The sequence below is a fragment of the Argiope bruennichi genome, chromosome X2, assembly GCF_947563725.1.
Source record: "Argiope bruennichi chromosome X2, qqArgBrue1.1, whole genome shotgun sequence".
Lineage (NCBI taxonomy): Eukaryota > Metazoa > Arthropoda > Arachnida > Araneae > Araneidae > Argiope > Argiope bruennichi.
In genome coordinates this window covers 6,998,384-7,017,509 of record NC_079163.1, presented here as the reverse complement: position 1 = coordinate 7,017,509, position 19,126 = coordinate 6,998,384, and the positions used below count along the sequence as shown (strand labels likewise).

Genomic DNA, 19,126 nt, shown 5'->3' with positions numbered 1-19,126 from the left:
TAGTTCTTTCCATGGGGAAGAAAAAAAAAAAAAAAAACTGGCAATTTTTCGTAATATATTGCGGAATTATTTTTCAGATCAATGTCGTCACTGGATCATTTTTATCACTTGGTTTCTAGGTAACGATGACCTTCCCAATAGAAATACTGCTTAACTATCTTCACTTCTATCTTTGATAAATATTGCTCTTTGACCGTTTCGAGTGAATCAACCCCCTTTTTTTTTCTTGGGACTGAGCATGTTCAGATTGATGAATAACTCTGGAATGGAAGCAGGTTTATTTTCCTAAAACTGTTAATTCAATCTCTAATAAGCGTAACTTTGCTGTTACGATACTTGAATTTAAGATGAATTTTCACGAGAAATCGGCATTATTGACTGAAAAAAATTTAATGCTTAATGTTTCAAAGAAAAATTTTTTTAATAATATATTTTAATAAAATTAGCATAATTTACTTAAAGTAGAGTTTTTATAATATCAGTGAGGAAGCTGATTCAACAGCTAAAAAAACGAACGAACTATATTAAAAAGATGATTATTGATCGACTTGCTTGATCAAACTTGTCATTGAATTTTTTCGAAGATCGATATTCTAATCTGTTCTTAATTCTTAATCTGGTATTAAAAGTTGCAGTTTAAAGAAGAAAAGATTTTTTATAACTTGTAAAATAATTTTTTTTCACATGATTAAATAATATATTTTAATTTTTAAATTGCGCTTGTTTTCTGGTTTATTATAATATCTATATTTTATTTTACAATATTTTTGCAATTTTTTTTCTTTTTGGATACTAATCCTTTTCAAATTTATTTTATTTTCTATAAACATTTACATTCTGGCACTGCAGATCTACTATTATAATAACTCTAACATCTAATTGAATCCACAATAAAACCTATAAGCTATTACAGTGACATAGTTTTGTGTATATTTGTATTTTAAATATTTATACCAGAAAAAAACTGCTGCATTATTTAGCATTTTTAGTATAAAGGGGCTTCAAATAAATTTTAATCTTTAAAAAGTATTTTAAGGAGGTATGGTGAACATTTATTCTTCACATCCAAATTTAATAAGTGCTGTTAATTAATTTTGGATTATGCTGAATAGTTCATAATTGTCTTGAGCATTAAATGCTTATAATAACGAAAAGGAATTTTGTGCGATTCTCAAAAATTAATAGATTTTTATTGTTTATTATTAAACATTTCAATATCTATTCATATGACACTTCGAACACTGTGAGTGTCATTCTCAGTCTATAAAATCAAATTTCTTTAAGAAATAGAAGAATGGAAGTTTGTACCTTCAAGATAGTTATAAAGAACAACACCTCTCCGTTCTGCCTTAGAACCTGGTGAGCTGATTGGCAGAGTTGCACGACAACAATAAAAAATGGCCTACACCGGTCTGTATATTCCCCCTGACCAGGAAGGAGTTAGGGCGGGCACCACTATATTATTATCGCTATACCTTCTAGGGAAGTGAGAACCCCTTAATTAATCGGCGATTTCTCATTATCGTATTTGAAGTCCCACCTCCTCCCTTCAAAACAAACAAACAAACAAAAATTAGGTAATGCAAATTATTTTTCACTTCGTCAGCTCCAACATTATCATTTTTCAACAGTTATCTTGAAGTTGTTTTATAATGACATTTATTTGTATGTGAGGACATTCACGTGTATTTCATACATTGGTAGATTTGTGACATTGCAAGGAAAAATTTAATTGAATAATTCATAGTTTTTCAATATTCCTGGCATTGTTTATGGGCTTTATATTTCGCTTTGCTTTTGTTGCCATCTTGACAGGCTTTGTTTTTCTCTTAACCTATCAATAGTCATGAATGGATTTTGAAGTGAAGTCAAAGGATATAAATTAAAAAGAAATGATTAAAGAGAAAACAAATGAAGATTATTTGTAACATCTTCTTCAAGGGAGGAAAATAACATCTTAGACGGTAGTGGTACTTTTTGAGAAGAGTGCGATTAAATTTATGTGACAAGTTATTTGGTTCAGAAGCGAAGAATTCAAACGAGTTTCCAGCTAAGCAGCTGAATCTTGACTGATAGATTTTGCCAGCTTAACTTGAACAACCGAACGGCTCTGTTCCGAAGCGTGAAGGTAAACAAAGAACTAAATCAACAGAAATTTGCTTAAAGGCAAAGTTCTTGCTACATCTGGGAAGCTATTTTTGCACACCTGCCACTGAATCGCTCGAGGGTTATTCTCGTCCTTAGCCTGGGGTCTGTCTCGTGTCTTTGAACTCTGACACAGCCGACCCGGCAAAGGTAAAGTACACAGGGATGCTATTTTTACATGGCTTAGCGGATGTGTGTAGTATGTAGTAAAGATTCATATGGCTGGGCTCAATTACGTGCCTATTTGCTTATAGTTTTAATACATTTCAATATAATTGTCCTTTAAAGGGCTTTGTTACATATATGTTCACCTTAAAGCGTATTTAATTTCATTAAATAAAATGTTATGTTTAATTTTTGGCTTAAAACTATAAATAAAATGAGTAACAATCATCTGAAAGAAGAAATCTTTTCAACTATTTAATTAATTAATCTATTCAACTTTTAAACTATTCTTTAGTCTTAATTCTCAATTCTGAACTCTTGATACACGCAATAATTTTTAAAATTTGTACATTGAATCCTATGCGTGTCCAGCATATGTTTATCTACTTTTATAAGTAAAAATAAAGACTCGACTTGTTACAAATATTTATTTAGTAATATATGAGGAACTTTTAAAAATTCTTATTTCTTCAAAAAGGAAATTTCACAGAAAACGTCTTTCAAAGATAAAAAAACCTCCTTCAAACAGTATCATGTGCATAAGCTTTTTGACATCACTTTATTCTAAATGTACTCTAAAATAGCCCTTAATATTTTTGAAGGCTTCTAATGGTATTTTGTTTATTTCAAGGATCGCCAAAGAAATCAGGTCTTTGTTTTGGAATAATTCTTTTGCTATAAATATGTTTTTTGATAAATCGAAGGATTCTCTTCCGAGGCTTGTTACCATAGCAACAAATTCTGTAGATAACTTGTCCACGAATACATTGATAGCAAATAATTTTTCATCCTTGGAAATAAATCATTTTACTACTACCACATCAGAGAGGAACCCAATTTTAATTTTATTGCTAAAATTTTATTTTTACATGAGAAATAAAAAGCATTTAATAACTCTCTAAAATTCAATATTTTTGATAAAATTTAATTTTGCAGGGAAAATGGGCTGCTTTTATTCTTCTACATTACTTTGAAATTCAAAATTCATTTGCCGCTGTTTCGGCATCAATTACATATTTAAAAGGATTGATTCTGGGAAAACTTTCCAATGTTCTGGAAAAAACTACGTTTTCTGTGAAACAATCAAACCATTAGCTGGATTTTTACTATGCTTTCTTGCTTTAAGAACCTTTTTATATATGTTCATTTTTGATTAAAATTTGTAATTTATCCAATTGGACTTTGAAACCAAAAATGAAATCCACTTGGTTTGGCATATATTCGTAAAATACAGGTTGCAAGTTGTTGTTGTTGTAAATATTGCTCATTATATTCGTTTCAATTTATAAAAATTTATAGCTGTGCTTTTTATTAATTTTTTATAAACAATTCTCAAATAATTAGATGTATAAAACAGTTTATATAAAATATGAAGCTTGAATAATATATATATGCATCTGAGCTACCAAAGGAATGAAAATAGTTCTTTTTAAACATTTTTACGCAATAAAAATTAATAGAAGAATATACCAAATTTGTCTAATTACGTTTTCTTCTAACTGAAAAAAAAATTTTTAAATTATAAGAAACTAAAGCATTATGTAATATTCTTTCTATTAATGATTTAAATTTTATCGGAATTTATTTTAATAATTTTATTTGTTATAAAATATTTTTTTCCGTTTACAATATTTTTTAAACAGAAAAAGCACTGACTTTGTGTGCGTGTGTGTGTATGTGTGCCCAATTGATTTTTTTTTTTTTGTATTACATTTAAATAATTTTGAAGCGGCAAATTACGAAAGATAGATTTAATATTTGGCTAAAAAGAAAATTTAGGGGACATTATTATTTATTCCGTTGGAAAACATTTATTCCAAAAATAGTTGTGACTCTTGGTGAATGAAAACAATATTATTTTGAATTTTACTATACATCTTTGCAACCAATGAGAGAAAATAAATTCAAACATTAGTGGCATTTGCTGTTATCAAAATGTATATGTGCCTGTATTCACAGATTTTTTTCCTTTGAAATGTACATTTAAGAACTGCTGGAATATGCTATTTAAGTAGAACCTAAGATTTTTTCAGAATTCAAATGCACAATAAAAAGTACTTACATAGACCTTTATTTGGAGATATGTCAGAAAATTTTAAATTTCTAGGGAACCAAATGTCTAGGACAATGAGAATTATTATTTGAAAATGAAGACAGTTAAAGCAAAAGTTTAATTATACAATGTTTCTTATATGAAAAAGATTTATATTACTTTGGATCCCAGCAATGCTTATCGATTAATACTTTAATATGCGAAGTTAATAAAATAACCACTACATGCTAATAATTTTATTTCAATGAATTTTGAATTATGCTTTTCAGTCCAATGCTCCCTATTTTTTAAGAATGAAAGAAAGAATTAACAGTTAAATAAATTAACATCCCAGGTCATAGCCGTTTTTTTTATCGGACTAATCTTCAAGCGACTCTGGAGAATGAAAGTCTGAGAATTTTTGAAAACTTAATTATTATGACTCATTGTGAAGCTAATTTATTACAGTAAATGTTCCGTTTTGACCGAAGATGTTTTTATTTTAATTTCTTCTGTCAATTTTTAATTCTTTCGGATAAGTAATATTTTACATTCTGCAACTATCGGTACTTTCGTAATCGTCGGCCAATGATTTAACTAGTAATTTCAGCTCAGTATATGCGTTGAATGGTTAAAGAAGAAACTCTCGTGATATCATGGTTTCTGATTCAATAGAGAACTTTTAAGTTTCTTATGTTCTCTCTCTAAGTCGCCCTCTACATTCATACTATTTAAATATACGAAAAAAAAAGTGCCATTAAATAATTCGACTTCGAAATTTTGATAAATACCACGTATTAGATTAGAGTTTCCAGAACCCATAAACACAGCTTTTTCAAGATTATGTATGCATGTCTCTAACTATAAAATATTAGGTGCTTGCAGGTATTTTAATATGCGACATCTATTAGTAAATATGTGAAGTATCTATATAAACGACAATGATTTTGGGTTTTACCAATTTACTATTACTTTATTGTTATTATTTTGAAAGTTTTTCATTTAGTATTATTGAGTTATTCAGTGTATAAAGACCCCAATCATGGAACACTCCAAATTGACATTGCAATCATTGCTTTATTTGTTTGATTTGAAGAAATCTTCTGCCGAAGCCCATCAGACATTTTTAAACACTTATGGCTATTTTACTCTGTCACATCCCAATTGTCGGTTTTGGTTTCAACGATTTAAGAGTGGTGATTTCGATGTCAATAACAAAGAACGGCCTGGAGGACAAAAAAAAAAAAAAAAATCGAAGACAATCATTTTCAAGAAAAATTGGACGAAAATGGGAAAAAATGGTAGAAAATGATGGAAAAAATTTCGACTCATATATATTGTATCAATTTTCCTCAATAAATGCTTTTTTAAAATGAAAAGATGATCAAAATACATGCAAGCACCTAACATTTCATTGTGAAACACAGGTTGGACGAAATAATAAATATGTTTCAGTTTTTCACATAACTATTTGACATTTTAGTGCACATAAACTTCTAACGTGCATCGAATTATAGTATTTGAGAACTGCCACAAGCCTTTGTTGGAATCACACAAAAAAGAGTATCCACATAGAAGTATAATGAATCTCTAGAGTCTCATGGGTTCTTATCTGATTGAAGAGAACAAACAATTTCCAAAATTGAATATAACATCTAATTAGATAGGAAAGAAAATTCGTTTATTATGGAGCCTTTTCTGGACTAAAATATAAGCATACGTAAAATGTGGCCTTGAAACCAGTATCAGTGATTCATGGCCTTTGTAATGGTATTGCACATATATTTCTTTTTTGATTTGGCCTCCTAATGTATAAAAATAGAACTTCATTAAAAAAGAAATTCAAATAATTCATTACTAAATTATCTTCCTTCGTATCTGAGTTCTAAGAAACATCTTTGTTTTTCTCTATTTCCATTGATTTTAAAAAGAATCTTTGACATAATTGTCTTAACGCTGCTAAGAATATTATTGTCCATTCTTTAAACCAGGAAAAATGAAATGTTTGCTTAAAGAACAATAGAAATGTTAAGATCATTATTGCTATACATTTTTATTTTTAACAGCTTTTTTTCATTTTTAATTATTATTGAAATATTAGAATTAAATAATTGTAAATTTTAGTGCAAGCCTACATCTGTATTGGATTAGCGTGCGTCTTATAGATTATTTACAGTACCTTAATTATTAATTTATGTCAATCGATTCTGGAGTAAGGGAGAGGGTGAAATGAAATTCATTTATTCTTATGTTTTGCGCATATTTGATCAATTTCAAGTTACGGAAAGTAATAGAAAGAGGTTGACAAAATTGTTTACACGCCAAATGTGTTGGATCGTAAGAGTTGTCCAAGATTCTTATCCCCATTGGAAGTTGTTTCAAGAAACTTTTATTATTTTGATGCTTTATTAATGTGAAATATGTAATCATAGAACAAAACTGCATATGTGTGAAATATTATTCCGGAAAATGAAGCTTGCCAACTATATTTTTAAATCAAAATTGGAATATATTTACTTTTAGTCGACAGTTACTATTTATGTATGATATTTTGGTTAATCTGTATATCAGTAGTCAAACTACACTCTTACTGTTTAAATATATATTTGCAATACTCTTTTTTTTCTTCAGATTTCCTCTCCAATATTGTTGCCCAATTTTTTTGGCCTTTATTCCTGAGAAGGTTTTCAACAAATATGGTGCTGCATTTGCCATGACATCCCTTACAAATGGTCCAGTGATTTCATCCACACTAGGTAAAAAATTCTTTTACTCTTTTTCTACACAAGTGTTCTTGCCCAGCTTTTTGACTTTCTCATATACGAACAATAGAGAAAGTCTGAGAGTTAAAAAGTTCGCACTCGAGATTTTGACGAATCTGCATGTTTCAGACCATCAATATATATATTGTTTCATAATGTCTGCCTGTGAACACGATAACTTAAAAACGTTTTAAGCTAGATAGATGAAATTTGATATGTGAACTTCAGACCAAATTTGCTGATTTGAACCAAACTTTGAACAAAATCCTTTCTGAGGAAGTCTGTAAAAAGCTAGATGGATAAAATTTGGTACACAGCTTTGGTATCTAAAATGTAGATGCCTATCAAATTGTGAAATACCCATGTCAAAGGGTTGATCATCTGTCGATCTGTACTTTCGCATACGTGTATACGCAATGACTTAAATCAGTGAAATTAATTATGTGATCTTTTGAATGCAGCTATAGTTGTAAGTCAAATTTCGGTTAGAGTCATACAAAAAAAAGGTGTCTAAAATGCATATTCGCCGTATAAATAAATGGTTCAGGGACAGCAGTAAAATGCTAGATTTATACTAAAGATCTATATTTCATAACTGCTGTTTGCCAAAGCCATTCAAGGTATTAGCAACCTTACCTAATGTCCACAATTTTAACCCTTTAACCGGTTTGTCTGTAAGCCATGCATGCATAGATTTATCTTATTTTGCCTCTTTTAAACAACAATTAAGCTGTTCATTGTTATAATGCTATACAAAAATTACATAGAATAAATAAATGTCTCAAGTGTTCTATATGAATTCTCAATTGAATCAAAACGACAAAACATTCCCAAAATTGAAGACTTCATCTAATTTCATAGTAAAGAAAATAAATCAGTGAAGAAGTTAATCAGAGGGAGAGAAAAAGTATGTGACTTTTATTAGAGAGTATGCGGGAAAATTTCGGAGAGACTCCTTTAATCTTTATTCCTGAGACGTTTTTCAACAAATATGGCCCTGTATCTGCCATGGCATACGTTATTCTTTTTCCCATTCCTGGCCGTTGCTTATTTGATTTTTGAAGAAACAATAGCAGTTTTCATTATTATCAAGAGCAGTATTAATTCCGCAGTAGAATTTATTTTTACTTCTAAACAATTTAAATATAGTTTAATCTCGTGCCGTGCTCAGAATTAAAAAATCTGCTTCGAAGCATGTAGCACCAATTAAAATATTTTAAGTATTTTAATAAGAACCTGAAAATTCTTTCTTAAAGGAATTCGAGTCATTAAAACGTAAGATGTTGATTTTTCGAGTTTGCAATTGTCTTTAAACCTTTGATTGTATTCTCTGAAAATTTAAAAATGTTAGAACAAATATTTAATGAGACATGAAATCATTTTAGAGGCCTATGCCATAATACGTCATCAAGGCCCAGGTCCCCTTCCCCTTTTTGCTTTATGTTTAAAACTGAAAAACCAAAGCAGATTTCTGAACAAATTATTGTTCGTTTATAATTTTAAATGTTTCATTTGCCTTTCTGTTTCAGTTTATGTCTGGATTATTTTTAATTGCTCACTCAAATTTTCATGCATTTTTAAATGCCATGTTTTAGTAAAAAGTCATATTGCATAATTGTAAATAGCAAGAGGTGGAATTCGTTTAAACTGAGTATTCCAAATGAAGGGGCTTCAATGAGAATTAATTTGAAGTTACTAATTAATTCAATTTGAAGTTACATTTTTAATTAAGAATGTAATTTCGAATTCTCCAATGAAACCGACATTAATAACATTTTAGTTTCAACGACTGTTTTTCACAATGCAGTCTTGTTTCACATAAGATATTGTGCGATTTGTAAAGAAGTTTTTAAAATAGTATTTATTCGCTTTGTTATTCAGGAAACTTTAGCTGCTTTTGGATGTGCGTGAATATGCATTTGTTAAAAAGTAATTAAGAATGACTCGTAAATAAATTTAATAACAAGTATTTTTCAAATAAAAAAGAATAAGTTTTCTAAATTTCGTCAAAAAACTTTCAAATTATTTCTAAATGTAATTGGAATTTTTATTAATAATGAGAAGGTAAATATTTATTAAACTGACATCTTCTGACGTATTTGTATAAGGTTATTGTTAGAAAAAATTATTTTATGTTATGTAGTTTTACTAAAATATTTTTGTGTTTGAATCTTTTACTTCTTTTTCTGATTTTGCTTTTTTTTTAAATAATATTTGCAACAAAATGCTAAAAGTCAATTGCATTTTACTCAAATTGCTTGATTTTTTTTTTTTTGAATACTGACAAAAATAAGTTTAACTGAATTAGGAACGACTTATAAATATTTAGATGAGAAAAGATCTAAAATAAAGCAAGTGAAAATATCTAATATTTCCCAAATAAATAACTGAAATTTTTGTGAAATTTTTTTCTGGTCCGAAATTTGTTTAAATATTCAGAGTTTTGCTAAGTTAATTATGTGAATTCATTTAGATAATTTGGGAACTACTTACTTAATTTAAACTGCTTACTTATTTCTTAGAATAAAAATTAAAAAAATTTAAGCTATTAATTCCTTTACATAAAAAATATTTTTAAAATGTTCTTTTTTACAATTGGTATGGATTGCAGAGAAATTTTTCGTTCGTTTTAAACCTTTTCTTTTAAGTTTACATTCATATAATTTTCAAGCACAATAACTGTAAACAGGGATTTAGCATACAAATTCTTTCGTATCACTGGTGTTTATTATAATACATCGACAATTAGAGCTTTGTATACATTTTTACAATCATTTTCAATATATTCAAATAAATTTCATCTTTTGCTACGAGTTGTTAAATAAAATTTTAATTACATAAAACAAGAAGAGATGTTACTGGCATTTAATTTGATGTGTATAATTGATGAAAAAACCCTTTTATTCAGTTTCTTTTTGTCCTATTCATTTTACTTCAAAGTGAATTCGTTAAAATCCTCTCATTATGTTACTCGTTAATGATCTTAATTAAATTTTAAAATGGTTCTAAGATGGTTTTTTTTTTTTTTTTTTTTTTTTTTTTTACCGTATAACTTACAATTTTTAAACCAAAGGATAATATTTGGAAAAAAAAGTCATGAATTTATTTGTTGAAATGCAGCTGAGTATACTAATGCACTCTTAAATAGTGGAGTAGATGCATTTCGAATTAATTTTTATCAGCAAATTGAAATAGAAGTCTTAATTCATTTGGATTTTAAATTACATTACAGCAAAAAAGTAACATTTTCTCTATCAGAAATGCTAGAAAGCAATACATTTAATATTTAATAATCATGCATTAAATATAATATCATTTAATAAAAATTTTCGCTTAGTTTTCTTTATTAAATATTTGTAATTTGATATTTCATAAGTTCAATTCAATCAATCATCTGAAAGTTGTGTAAGAATTAGCTCTGAAAAATTTTGTAAATAGGAAATGCCCCTCTCCCGCTCTTTTAATTTTATTTTTTACAATTAATGCCTAGAGGAAATATGAATATCTTAAAATCCACAAATACAGAAAAAGAATTCCTGTCTTCATTTATCTGCCATTCTTAATCAAAGGTAAAGCATTTAGATGAGCAAGTGGATACGTGCATACATTTTTAACGTTCAAAATGCATACACTTTCAGATCGTTAAAAAAAAAAAAAAAAAAAAAAAAAACTATACTTTGAAAATACTTTATTAAAAAATGAAAATATTTTTTTGTTTATGGTAATAAATTATTTTTAATCGTCAGGAAATATTTTCTATTAAAAATAAATAAATCTTTGCTGCAGAATCGTTTTATTACTATACTTGGGGAAACTTAGCCTAAGAAAAATAATAAAGCCTAAATACATTTTTCTCCTGAAACAGTCAACCTTGTTTTGGACTAAATTAGTGATTAAGTTTCAATTATACCAATTTTTTATCTATGTCTTTAATTAATTTTCTTTAAAAAGCTGAAAATTGGAACGTAATGCTGATACATTTGCAAATCTTTTTAGTATATTCATTATGAATGCGAAAAAAAAAAAAGAAAATGTGCGATTCCTCCCTCCCCTCTTTAAATTCTTCACAAAATCACGGAGTGAAGTCGAGAAGGTCTCGTAAGTCAAAAATTTCTCCCATTCTGCTTATCTTCATTACATAACTACGAGCGAATCATTGAATGCATTTTATCTAATTGTTTATTATTTTTAGCATCGCATTTTATTATATGACAATGATTTTCTTAAAACTGCAATTTAACTGAAGTAGTTCCGCAGTTTTATTTTCTATTTTTCTTTTGATTAAATTACTGAATTCCTTTCAGATGGTAGCTGTGAATCTGGAAGCGGTGCATCATCTGGTCCCCATAGTGACTATCTAGATAGTCCTCAATGCTCACCACAAAACCCAAATCGTACCTGTGATAGCAAAGCTAACAGTGATGCGGGGGATGTTGGGATTAAAGAGGAACCCCCCAGTCCGGTTAGTCATTTTCACATTTCTATTGATGAAATATTTCATGATACAAGAAAAGTACGGCTTTAAGTTAGTTAACTTCATCTTTACTTAAATGCTGTAGCTAAAACTTCATGCTGTTCAACTTTAATTGGTTAAAAAAGATAAGAATCTCCGAAAATTTTTTTGATGATTATGCTTGTTTGGGAGATTTAGAATTTCAGGTAAATTGAAAAATATATTCATTAGATTATTAATGTGAAATCTTAATCTAATTATTCAAATTTGAATAATTAATAATTTTAACTTATTAATTTAGGTTTTAGCGTAACACATACACGAAAAATTCACATTCTTGCATATTTCCCACATTATATTAGTAGTCATATTCTTAACGTATTTGCACTTGTGTTAGTAACCGATATGTTAGCTAAACAACTACAACAAATACATAGAATTCCATAACCCAAATTCAAACTGCCAAAATACTATGTCAAGGCTCACTGAAATTAATTATGGAGAGTTGAAAAATTCAATGGCGATTTTTTTTCCTAATGTCACAAGCCATTTCGTATCTATCACAAAAGATTTAGCTTGGCCTCATTCCCTTAAACCAAATGTAGAGGATTTAATTCCAACCTCCATTTGCTCCGGAATGCCTGATGATGGAATCTCAGCACCTAAAAAGACCAGAGCAGTAACTGAAAAATACTTGGTTGCAAAAGTTGTCAATCAACTGACTCCCGGAATAAAATTTTCAAATTTATCCAGTTCATTTTCTCTCATTTTTCTTGATTAAATGTTTCTGCGAGAAAAACCATTTCTTTTTTTATTCAGCACCTTCGCCATGGTTTATTATCTTATTCATCATATACAGTAATATCACCAATTTACCTACAAGCCCCGAGTTCTGCGGTTCGTGTTAAGTGCCGTTTGTATATGTTGTATGCATTCTTTTCAACCATATTTCACTGAAGAGTTGTGCTTGTATCGAAGTGATATATATATTTGTAAATATTTGTTCATATATTCCCACAATTTTAATTGCCTATAATAGTCAATAACTATACTTTATATCTAGGTTTTGTCGTCTTCATTTCCAATCGTTAGAAAATTTACTGATTTCTAATTTAGCAACTATTATAAATTTTTGATTGTAAACCATATTTGTTATTATATCTCAAAGTTCCTAAATTTACAACGTTACCTTTTCTAATTATTTCTTTCTTTTCAATATAGTACTGGCTTGATATAGTTTATTTTGACGGCTTGGTAGTTTTAGTAAGCTTTCACTTCTTGTCCATTCAAACCGCTCATAAATACTCAGAAGGACACGAGGGCAAAAAGTGATGTCTTGCCTTGGTATTACTTTAATCTATACCAGTGCACTTACAGATGTGAAAAAAATCAATAGCATCTTTATCCAAGCATAAAATATCAATCAAGATATTTATTTCTTATAAAATTATAATTTTCTTTAGACTTGGGATGTGCATTTGTAGTTCCGATTCCTGTGCCCTGTGCAAAACTTTGTATTAGGTCACACAGTTAATTAGCCTTGGAGAAGTAATAAAACAAATACATTAAAGAGATTTCTAATAATTTTTAGTTGTACTTTTTTGGCCTTGATTTCATCAAATTTATTAATTACATTACCATGTTTAATATTTTTATCCATATTCTATTTTATTAAACTAAAAGAAAGATTGGATAATTGTTCTTGTCCTATAGTTAATCTTAAATAATTTTTTTATTAATTTCAACTGACGAGAATTTCTCTCGCACGAAACTGTAGCAACGGGAAGAAATAGAAATATTGGAAGAACGGCATTGATATTTGGGTAAAACTCAATTAAGCTAAAATTATGAAACACTTATAGAATATTAAGCGGAGATGCATTTTCTGCACTTGTTATAAGAATACTTAGTTAAAACATTCTAATTCACACGTGAATTCATTTTTTACAAAATCTTTTAAAAACGTTTAATAGCGAGATCTGCAGCCAATTTTTAAAAAAAATCAGTCACACTCATGTATTGTAATAACGAATCATAGAGAAAGCAAAAATCCTCACCTATAGTTTTCATTTTTTGATAAAGCCAATCTATTTGAAATGAAAGAACACTGTAAATATGCATTTTAAAGAAGTGTTTGAGCGTGAATCTGCTTTCTTCATTTGGTGTTTCAAATTCCTCTATTTCCGCTGCCTTAACTCTTTCCCTTCGTTTATTTAAAAATCCCTTTTTTTGTACCGATTTCTTCAGTCAAATATTGTACTTCCTGGAAATTTTATCAAAATATGTATATCAAAATCGTTGTAAAATCATGCACATTCCAGCAATTAATTCTGTCCTACAATCTATTAACCAATTTTTCCACTGCAATGCTTTATATATTCAATACATCATAGAATCTTATTTCACACAGACAGAGTGCAGATAAATCTATAATTAACTTTCAAAATTAAACTTTTTGCAATCGATATAGTTTCTGGATTTGAAGAATTTTTTTGCTGTTATTTGTTGTCCTTTTATTACTTCAGGTAATTGCAAATCTGGCATCTTCATTGCACTGATCGTTAATGACCACTTTGTATCAGAAAAACTTTTAAATAATAATTTCAGGCCCTTCATTCAAATGGCCCAACGAGGATGTTATTGAGGATGTAAAAAATGAAAATAATCTCTTTACACTCCCATATAAAAAAATAGTCTTTTATGGAGTTATAGAGGCGGCGTAATTTGGTTCAGAAGCGAAGAATTCAAACGAGTTTCCAGCTAAGCAGCTGAATCTTGACTGATAGATTTTGCCAGCGTAACTTGAACAACCGAACGGCTCTGTTCCGAGGCGCTAAATTTAGATTATGAGCTGCATAATGCACTATTATTGCTAGATTATTAATTTCCGAAATACCTGCACTTACTCTCTTATATTTAACAACTGTATTGCCACCATTATCAAATCCTTGCCACTGCCATCCTAATGATCTAGTTCATCTAAAATTTCAGTCGAGAAACCTTCTCCCCTTTTTTTCTCCATGTGAAGGAATAAAGTCGATGGAACTTTTTTCAGTAAGTCCTTTCCATTACAGTCAGAATGAATTAAAACATCCGGATTGTAGTGAAATAAAGTGGTGTATACTTTGCTTTGTTAATTTTGTATGTGATTCCATTTCTAGCTTTGCCTCCTAACTCATTTTATTATTTCATTTTGAATATTAAAAAAAAGGAACTGAACCTTCTTTGTGTTATTCAGTCAGTTCTTTTATAGACGTCTTATAATGACTAGAAATTGCAATCAAATTTAAATAAATGTCACATTTTGGATATCCAGTCATTTTATTTGAACTCTAATAACAATAATATATTTGGCGCAGAATAGAATATCAATCCACATCATTTTTAATATTTCACTGTATGTTTTTTCTTGTTAATTAAATTCATTTCAATTTCTGATGACACATTCTTTTTTATCATTTTCCCTTTTGGTGCCTATGAGAATTTTCTTATTGGGGAATAACCGGATGAAGCTGCTTCTAATTATGAAATCTTATTTGTGTGTCTAAAAGAATGCGGTTTGTGTCCAAAAATGAAGCAAGTTGAGGAAAAGAATACATTTTGATTAATGGAAAATATAAAATCCATTTTCTTTTAGAAGTTCCTCCATTATTTGGTTTAATATAAAACTAGTCTTTTGTATATTTTTCACTTTGAATTAGCTGCTTTCTACGTGTAAATGTTGTCAGCTTGATCTAAATAATGTGTGACATGGAAATATTTTATTTATAATGGCAGGCCAGGAATGGGGATCATTGTAGTTTAAAAGTGTTTCTTCTGGAACAGTAGAGCAGTGGGCAGTAGTGGTTTCGCTGAGAATCGTCGCTCATCAAAGGAATAAAAATATCATCAGCTTGTGAAGTTGCAACCACACTTCCTCCGTATCTGATGTTTTTATACTTATCCATTTAACAAATCCTTGCGATTCTGACCTATATTTTTCTTTCTTTTACTTATATATTTTTGCGTAGACATTTTGCGTTACTTATATATGTTGCGTAGACATTTTAAAACTAGAACGAAAAGGAAATATTATATTTAGCATTTCGCCTGTATGATTATAAAACTGGTATACAGTGCTGTAAGCGGTGTGCTAACTATTATTTATAGAGCGAATAGTCGCGTATGACGAAATATCACTTGTTTGGATACCCTCATATCCCATATACTCATGTTTCTTTCCAACCAAACATTTTACAGAAAATAATAAAATCCAAAAATTCATTACAAATAAAATTAATTATTAAAATTTATCAATAAAACTCAAATAGTACAGTAAAAAGTACTGAACGAAATAGTCCAAATGTAGATAAAAATTTAGATTACAAATCACTTCACCATGAAAGTACAAAATTACCTATAAAAAAAATCAAAATTAATAGGGATAGAAAAACACATTCGCCACGTATCTGTTAATGAAATCTGTTTCATATTGTCTTTTTTGGGGGATGTAGATGTAAGTTCATTATAAACTAAAGGATTGTACTTAGAATTACCTTACTTTATCGTGAGTATTTCAGTTATACTTGCTTAGGATTAGTGATTGAATGACGTGCATATCACAGACAATTACGGTTATAGATGCAAAACTGTAAGTTACATTTATTAAACCTAATACGTTACAAAAGCCTTGCAATATTGTAGTCAAATAATGTACTATTATTATTTACATTCTTACCTGTTTTTGACAACACACTAGTGACTATGCTGTTGTATTCACACTGCAATCTAATATAAGTTAGGTAATATAACATAGGCACGTTGATAATATCAATCAGTTCTGTCATTCAATCGAATACTCATATTGATGAAGAGAAATATATAGGGTTTAAATAAGACAAAATCTAATTGCCAAACCGCGAGTAATAGGAAGTTTAAAATTTAAAAATATTATTCATTGTTAGCAGTATTTTTGTCCCCTTTCCAAACCTTGTGTGATTGCACTTGTTGCGCTTGCTTAGTTAAAGCACTTCTTCTTGTTGTGTACAGCCAACCACCCCACCACCACTGAACGAGGCAGTATTGGCAGGATTTTTTGTGGCCGATTGCTGTCTTTAATATAATTTATCCATATTACTGACAAATTCTCCGAATTGGTACCCTTTTCGAGGCTGTTGATCCTAAGCCACAGGTGGTCAATCTGTGATCTTCTCATCTTTCTCTACATTTGTCATTCTGTTTTACGACCAACAGGTCAACACTTTGAGAAAATCTTCTCAAAATTCTTTGTATTTAGTTAAGGCACTAAGTTCTTTCTTATCCTTGTTAAAATCTCCTCGGGTGGGCACCTCGAAATGAGTATGAGATGCTTCAGGCATGGTGGTTGGATCTCACCACCCTGGAGGGTACACTAATAGGTGGGGGATCTGGCTCCTCCCATCGATGACGGGACGTACTTCCTTCGGGGAGGGTTGTACCGTGGCCGGTGACGGCCCTTAGGACTCAACCACAGTTCCCGTCAATGTTGCTGTCCGGTCATTCAGTTTTATGGTTTAAATCCGTGTGCCTTCGGGCGGGTCGGAGAGTTAGATGGTTGACTTATCCTTGTTAAAATGTACTACGTATATCCGTAATGGAGAATTTATACGAAATTTCTCATAGAAAGTCACATTATTGTATAATCCCTTTGGTCGGAATGATAGTTGTACAAAGAAATACTTCACAAAAGTCCTTATATATTTCCAGATAATCTTCTTTTTCAGTAAGTAAATTCTGTTTCAATGGTTGTATAGTTGAAATTAGCGCTTTTCTTTAAGATTACCTCGTAATTCTCATTTAAACAGTTGGAATGGAAGTAACTCTTTTAGTTATTATTATTTCACTTCTTATACCTAAAATATTTAAAATATTTTACTGTATAAGCAGATCCAGTCATTTAAAAAAACATTTTGGTGATTGCTAAATCGTCATAAAAATTACTAGATATCTTATTTCTGACAGAAATTTATAATCTCCAATGTACTTTCTTTAGACATAATATTGCATAAATGATCTAAAGTCACCTAGTAGAAAAACGTGAAATATAAATTTAAATCCATACGCAAAGAAGTTTACTTTTTCTACAACTAGATTCATGATGTATTTATGAGAGCACAAATTAAAAAGATTCCTTTCATTGTTCTTACTTTCAACAACCGCTAACTTGGATCATTTTTGTCTTCAGTCATAACTGAAAATAATTTCCTTTGGTCGTATAAGGAAATACGATATTTTAAATTCGTTAAATAAATTTACATTTTGTTGCAGTTATTATTTAATATGAGTACCGTAAACAATTCGATTTAAATATTCATTCTACAATACATCTATAGAACATAATGCATCTTGGAATATGTAGATTTTTTTTAAAGATTGAATTAAATCAACATGTATAAATCTGCCAAGAAAGATGGAATTAAATCAACATGTATAAAATCTTCCTTCCCCTTTAAAGTTATTTTGTATCTTAGAATGAAATCGATTCATTATTTATTCTGTAGCTTTTATATTAGATCTAATTCCTCTCAGGTATTAACGAAATTTTCTGAAATAAAGAGAATCATGACTCAATATAATAGCATTGACAAAATAAGTTAGACTGCAGTGAAATAAGTAATAAAGTAAAAGAAAGCACTGTGAATGAAAGTCACTGGTTTTAAATATATGAAAGGTATCATACCTTACATTTTATAAAGAAAGTTTCTTGAAATATTTTGTCATCCCACTTTTACTTTAAATATGAATTATTATTCGATGTTGCATTTGAAATGTACCTTGAGGATAATATGGATTTCTTTTCTTTCTTTTTTTCTATCTGCAGGTGAGCATCAGTGATGTTCTAAAATTGACCACCGGTCCCGGTCCCCTGGACTTGGGTTCTGGACTCTCCTTTTGCGGCAAGAGCAGCTCTTGCAGCTCTGACTGGGCAACTAAAGTGAAAGAGTGGCAAACTGCTGAACAGTTGACGAGAATGAGAGATGAAGAACCTTTGTTGAAAAATGGGGGAGATAGAAAATTCAACGAACTCTGCGTTGTATGTGGAGATAAGGCCTCGGGTAAGATTTACCATCTGTTTACACCAGCATACTTTTGGCTTACATTTACTTATGCAAGTGATGTCTATTATTTCTTTATGCTGTTATTGCGAAAATTTCATTTTAATACATTTTTACTTGCTTTGAACTATAAAAGTGAACAATATCCTCATTTTGAGGGAATATTTATTAAACATATTGTTTCCATGTAACTATGCATATTTATTGAAACTAGTTTCATAAATAATTTTAATGTCTGTTAATTAAACAATTGATTCCTCTGAAGATTAATTTTTATTTAAATTCATGTCTTAGATAACTTTCCGATTCAGTGCAAGTAATCAATAAACTATTTAAAAGTTTCAATTGGATTTGAGACTTATTAGTCTGTTTTTCCTTTATTTTAATAAGAAATAAACCCCATTGTTAACCCTTTTAGCTTGGCAAAAGCATTTACTGTAATAAAATCTCGAAATATTTTTATTATGTATTTATAATACGCTGACGAACGAGTCTT

At 29.4% G+C, this 19,126-nt stretch overlaps 1 protein-coding gene across 3 annotated transcripts in view; it reads left to right on the top strand.

Annotated features, from left to right (window-relative positions):
* LOC129959979 (orphan steroid hormone receptor 2-like) overlaps positions 1 to 19,126 on the top strand; it is a 165,786-nt gene that overhangs the window by 124,962 nt on the left and 21,698 nt on the right. For all 3 annotated transcript variants that reach the window (XM_056072931.1, XM_056072930.1, XM_056072934.1), the window contains 3 exons: positions 6,974 to 7,098; positions 11,409 to 11,566; positions 18,396 to 18,630. In XM_056072931.1, coding sequence (XP_055928906.1) covers positions 7,056 to 7,098; positions 11,409 to 11,566; positions 18,396 to 18,630 — 436 coding nt within the window. In that variant the 5' untranslated portion in view covers positions 6,974 to 7,055. The remainder of the gene's footprint in view (positions 1 to 6,973; positions 7,099 to 11,408; positions 11,567 to 18,395; positions 18,631 to 19,126) is intronic.